Below are 5,885 nucleotides of genomic sequence, written 5' to 3'. Positions count from 1 at the left end.
ATCTTGCTTCAGTTCAACTAGCGGCAGAACATGAGTTGAATAAACATGTTTGGTAATTTAAAAAATAAATAAATAAATAACATTTTTAAATAATGTTTTTAAAAGTTATACTTGATTAAACTTATACAAAATAGATTTTGACATATAAAATAATAAAAAAGTAGTTTTCATATGAATAAAATACCTAATTACATACAAAACCCAATACAAAGAGCAAACATTTTTTAACCATCAATAACCTTCCACAATAATGGCGGTTCAGTGATGACTGCCCTGAAATCTCGGATCCACAACTCAGCCGATTTAAAAGTAATTTTCAAAATATTTTTTATTTATAAATATATTAAAATAATTTTTTTTATTTTTTAAAAATTATTTTTAATACCAATTCATCAAAATACATTAAAATATCAATAACATAATAATTTTTTAAAAATATAAAAAATATTTAAAATCTTTTTAATTCCCAAAAACAAAAACAAATAAGATCGAATCATGTCCAGATATGGCGCATGTATTGGTGTTTCACCACGGACCTGTCCACGAACTCGATAAAATAACGTGTACAGCATAGCATTTAGAAAGATGCAAAACTTCATATTTTTTTTCTCTTGAAAAGAAGGGTTCATCTATTTCAAAACAAAACTGAGCAGCAATTTCTAGTCATAAATAACTCGTTTCAAGTTCCCCATGTTCTCGATGAGATGATTGCATACCATCATGAGACTACAGGGGAACCGATGAAACGCCTGAAATATACATAGTAAAGCATAAATTTAAGCAGATCTTTTGATACAGGAAACCACGTTATTCTAATCATTTCCTGTGCATGATTAAAGCAACCCAAAATTGGATGGACATCGGTTCTGGAGAGATCTCATTTGCCACCCAAGGTAGGGAATTGCCCGGGATCTTCAATGGAAGGGGCTGGCACGTTGCTGATTCCATCTCTATTGCCAAACCCTCTTGCTCCACGGCCACGTCCCCGACCACGGCCACCTGACCCAGAGTACCTTTCCCCTTCAGCAGGCTTCAAGAACTCGTTAATGCTGACAGACTACAATCATCACGGCAGTTAGCATACGATGGTTAGCAAGACTACAAATTAAATGGCGTGTGCGCGAAGATTGGATCAAACACAGAAAGATTAAAAAAAAAATTCCAGATCATAGAAAAATCCACTCATTAAACACAGTTCATAAATATCAATAGTAAATCCCCAGTGGTCACAATGATAAGATACACAAAAGCAATGTTCTCATCCCAATAGTAGAGACAACAAGGTTTAAAAAGGCAAAAAATAAAACAATTCCAATTTCTACAAAAAAAATCTCACTGATGTAATCCAGTTCAGAAATAGATATCAAAAGTAACTCCCCAGTGGTTCAAACAAGGATGTATAAATGTTCATATTTGTCCACATGAGCTGAAAAGTAATGTATAGAAGAGCCTGTTACGACATAAAAGTAGCACAAGTTCATTGCTGACCAGCTTCTTTCACAGACATCATCAAATCATCAGCGAAGACAAGAAGTGTATAATGAACAGGTGAAACGAATAAGCTTGAACAAAAAACTAAAAGGATGACAAACTAAAAAGAGATGTCTAGGAGAACAAAGATAATTGATAAGGGTGTTCCCCAAAGCTTATATGCTAGAACTTATGCGAAATAGGAAAAGAAATATAGGCAAACATGGGTACCTTTTTAGCTTTCTCAGATGCCTCTTTTCGCTTATCCTTGTCAGAGCCCTTGAATATAGAAAATTGTTGCAAAAATATTCAAAGAACTGATAATGGTTTATAAAACAAAAGGGAAAAATTAAAAGCTTCAACAACGCACAGTAGTCTTTACCAATTTAATAAAGACATCATTGTTTTCCTTCTTGCTTGAAATCTGCTGCATGGATTGAAACTCTTTGGCATCCACCTTTCTTTCCTCTGTCTTGAGTGCCAGCAGGGCCTTCCTCTTCTCTTCCAGCACCTTCTCATACTCTTCAAGAGTCATCTCCTGAAAAGAAAAAAACAAGTACCGTAACTATACCTTTAAAATGTACAAAATTTCTTATAATCATTAATTGAATGATCAATGCTAAAACTGTGAATTACTTTATTAAGTTTATATAGAAGCTGGTCTTTTAATGTCCCCGAGCTCGCAATCTAGACAAATAAGTTCAACACTCGTACAAAACACCAGAATTGAAACAACAAATTTTCCCTTGAACTAGATGAACCAGAAATGGAAACACCAGGTCCAGCCAATCACAAAATTTCCAAAATCCAAAATTGTAACACGTGCTAAGGGACAGACCTTGCAGATAACAACATCAATATTTGCAAGCCCCTACTTGTTAATATTTTAACATACATTCTGATATCAATAATTAAACTATGGGTGTCACGCAAACACTACTGAGCAGAACAAAACAAAATCAGATAATGTGATATGGAGATGACAAAACACCTAATAACTACTAAAATATTCACCTTTTCCTCTGGTTCTTTTTCTCCAGGTTCATTATCAAGGTTCTCCTTGTTCCCATCTGCTGCTGCTTCCGTCACAGGTTTCTCATCACCCAACTTCTTGTCACCTTCACTGCCAACTTCCTCAGTTATCCTAAAATAAAAGGAAATAATAAATGCCGAGCTATTCTTGAAATGAAGTAGATCTTCACAAGCATATCAGGATAAAAAACACACACCGAAGATTATGACAGTGGGAAATGAGAAACTCACACATGGATATAAAAAAAATTCATCTTACAGAACTGTACTTACTCAGCAAGTTCATCAGTCTGAGTTCCCCAGTTCCCACGACCAGCCCCTTCCCGCTTCATCTCGTTTCTGCACTCATACGCAAGTCAACTTAGATGCATGAGCACATAATGAAAAAAATATGATCGTCAAGAAACACCCACCCACGTCCAGTCCCACTCCGACGTTCATATATCCGACGAGGCCGCTCTCCTTCGCCATCTTCTCCATTGGCAAAACCCCCATGACGGCCACCACGGAAACCACTGGCAGCACGAGGTCCACCATATCCCCTCCTTTCAGAACTTTTCCCAGCATCTCCATCTTCAGAAGGCCCTTGCGCAGCTGGTGCTCCAGTGTTACCAAATGAACTATCAATATTATTGAAGTCCCTATTATAACCCCCACGACCACGGCCATATCCTCGTCCACCACCACGACCTCCTCTCCCACCTTCATTCTTTGCCTCCCTCACTACAAAAATGGAAACAAACGAATTAGCACAGCCAGATTTATATATATATATATATATATTCATTTTGTTCAAGATCATTTTACTACTAAGCATCCAAAAATGACTTCAGGCAGTTAGCTTTCAATAATAGCAAATTGAAAATTTCTAATATATTTAAGAAAATCTCAAAATTCACATATAATAGAATATAAAAAAAAAATCGACAAACAAACAACTAAATAATAATAACTGACCAGCTTGTGAAGGAGGAAGAGGCTTGGAAGGCAGCTTAGCAGCAGGAGCCGCCGGTTTGGCTTGAGTCTGAGCTGAACCTTTCTTGGCGGCGGCGGCGGCGGGAGGAGAAACCACCGGCTTCTGAGCAGCGATGAGGGATGGATCCTCAGCGTCATCATCCAGTAAATCAAAAGGATTGATCGTCGCCATTTCCGATAAACAAAAAACTCACCACAGATCAAACAACACACCACAGAAAACGCCTCCGCAAAGAAAAACTAGCGTGTCAAAACCTCCATATTAATCGTTTATTTTCTCTATAACAAACCTAGATCTGTAAACGTAAAAGTAGAAAGAAATAATGCAGTAAGTTAGAGAGAGGAGAGAAAAACCCTAGCCGCAAGAGAGAGAAAGAACCTAATCTGAAATGTTGATGTTTTTAGATACTTGCTGTCGCTGTTTTAGTGTTTGTATTTACTGTTTAGTGTAGTCTAGGGAATATAAATAAATAATATATATTATTTATAGTTTAGTGGAGAGATTTACGGCTATGCCATTCTTGAGATAAGAAAGAGGGGATTGCCACCGCTGAGCGGTGCCTAGTGACAGTGAGGTTTCTTCTTTTTGGGTTTATGAGGTTCTGGACTTGTAAGGATCATCAGGCCTATTAATTAGCCCAGCATGGATGGATGACGTATCTCTCTGAACAGGTTTTTTACGCAGCCAATTTGGCATCTTTGAATTTGAAACCGTTGTAATTATTAATATTTATTCAATAGAAAAAAATAAAAAAACAGATAAAATCATATTTATATCTTATCCAAAGTAAAAAAAATATATTTTTATCTATCCAGTTTCTTTTTATTTAATCCCCTCTCTTGTGTTTTTCTTTCCTTATTACCCTGTTTATTTATCTTTTATTAAATAAATATTAATAGCTACTAACATTTATAAATCACATTTACAAAGCTAGAAGATTGCAGGAATGATTCTTTAATAGGTAATGTTTAATATCATGTTAGTAGTTGCTTTATAAAATATTTTTTGTTTAAAAATATATGAAAATAATATATATATATATATATATTAAAATTTATTTTTGATAGTAACACATTAAAATAATTTAAAAACACCACAAAAAATTAATTTTAAGTAAAAAAAATTAAAATTTTATAAAACATGGTTTGTGCCAAAAACAAAAATATTTCCAAACTTATGGTAGGTTTACATATGCTTTTGGGATTTATAAATGAGCATTGAACTAGTATAGGAAATGGATAGTTTGATTAGACAATGACCAAACTTATTTAAGAAGACATCATTCAAATTAATTAAAAAATATTAAATTTTATTATTTATGTCACTATTTTTTGTTACGAACACACTAATTAAATATTAAATAATTAACATTAATTAACCAAGCTGAAAAGGATGGCCATTTCATTTTTGATAGCATGTAGCTTCTCTGACACTTTATCATTTATAGTTTTATGTCATTGTTTATATCCATTTTTTCCTCATTGGTCTCTGAAAATTTTCCTTCCTTGCAGTTTGGTAATTGTATTTAATTTCTTCTCAAGTGCACTGTTTCATATTTTGCTCTCGTGGTTTTGTGTCTTAGTATTAAATTAAAAAAAAAATAAACTAAAAGGGATCAAGGAAACTTGTTACCCTCCTCACATAACATAACACTGTGGATTTAAATTGTATTTTTTCTTTTTTTTTTTTGCTTTGATTTTTTTTATTTTATCTTTTAATATTATGTTAGTTGGGATTTTGGGTTGATAATTTATTTTTATATTATTATCATGGTTTTAAAAAATATCTCGATATTAAATTGATATTTGATTTTATGAAATAAAAATTAATTTTATTGTTTATAAAATATTTCAAATGAGGGACAGACACAAGAACCTTTTTTTTTTAAATTTTAAAAAAAGCACTGTGGTGGCAACACTTTATTTTTGGGAGGAATTTGCCTTTTTCCAAAAAAGTTTTGATTCCTTTGGTTTGACAATTGAATTTTCAAATCAAAATTTTATTTTTTTATATATATTTTAGTTTTTAAGTTTGAAATAAGAAAGAGAGTTACTAGAAAACAAAAAATAAAAAAGAACGAGACTTGTTAATTATATTTCATTAAAATAAATAAATATTCAAATTTAATGTCAAAGTGTTTCTCTTAGAGAGATAAGTGTTAATGAGGTATTTTAGAGTTTTTATATTATTGGGAGAAAAAAGATATAGAGAGATGTTTTTTTCTTGATTTGATGTTATATTTTGTAACATATTTAATATTCTTGAGTTGAGAAATTAGTTGTTTGAAGTTATAAAAGTGTGTTTTTAGAATTTTTTGTGTTAAAATAGGTTCAAATTTAGGTTTTTGAATAAAAAAAATCTCAATCTCGATTTTCTAATTACCTCTTAAGTGATAAAAAATTGAGGA

The 5,885-nt window shown here is 32.5% G+C and overlaps 1 protein-coding gene across 2 annotated transcripts; it reads right to left on the bottom strand.

Moving 5' to 3' along the window:
* Positions 1-576: 576 nt before the first annotated feature.
* Positions 577-3,915, bottom strand: LOC118042157 (RGG repeats nuclear RNA binding protein A). Of its 2 annotated transcripts, none has more exons than XM_035049751.2 (7): positions 3,460-3,913; positions 2,916-3,225; positions 2,776-2,841; positions 2,485-2,614; positions 1,853-2,008; positions 1,702-1,749; positions 577-1,057 (listed from the first exon to the last, which is right to left on the bottom strand). In XM_035049751.2, exons 1-7 carry the CDS (start codon positions 3,647-3,649, stop codon positions 878-880), a joined length of 1,080 nt encoding a protein of 359 aa, XP_034905642.1. In that variant the 5' UTR covers positions 3,650-3,913; the 3' UTR covers positions 577-877. The 2 variants fall into 2 exon arrangements, with proteins under 2 accessions (XP_034905642.1, XP_073263770.1); XM_073407669.1 differs by lacking the exon at positions 577-1,057 and adding an exon at positions 1,061-1,105 and having other exon boundaries at positions 1,678-1,749; positions 3,460-3,915.
* Between the last annotated feature and the right edge of the window lie 1,970 nt (positions 3,916-5,885).

Source organism: Populus alba, chromosome 2 (genome assembly GCF_005239225.2).
Source record: "Populus alba chromosome 2, ASM523922v2, whole genome shotgun sequence".
In the NCBI taxonomy this organism is placed as follows: Eukaryota; Viridiplantae; Streptophyta; class Magnoliopsida; order Malpighiales; family Salicaceae; genus Populus; species Populus alba.
This window is presented reverse-complemented; position numbering and strand designations above follow the sequence as displayed.

What these genes read in the sequence shown, in the direction of transcription:
- LOC118042157 (XM_035049751.2), bottom strand. Translation starts at nt 3,649, where the DNA reads ATGGCGACGATCAATCCTTTTGATTTACTGGATGATGACGCTGAGGAT. An exon ending in AAAAAGAACCAGAGGAAAAG is followed by an intron (nt 2,009 to 2,484) that starts GTGAATATTTTA and finishes TTTTCTTTTCAG; the next exon opens with GAGATGACTCTTGAAGAGTA. An exon ending in CATCTGAGAAAGCTAAAAAG is followed by an intron (nt 1,058 to 1,701) that starts GTACCCATGTTT and finishes TGATGATTGTAG; the next exon opens with TCTGTCAGCATTAACGAGTT.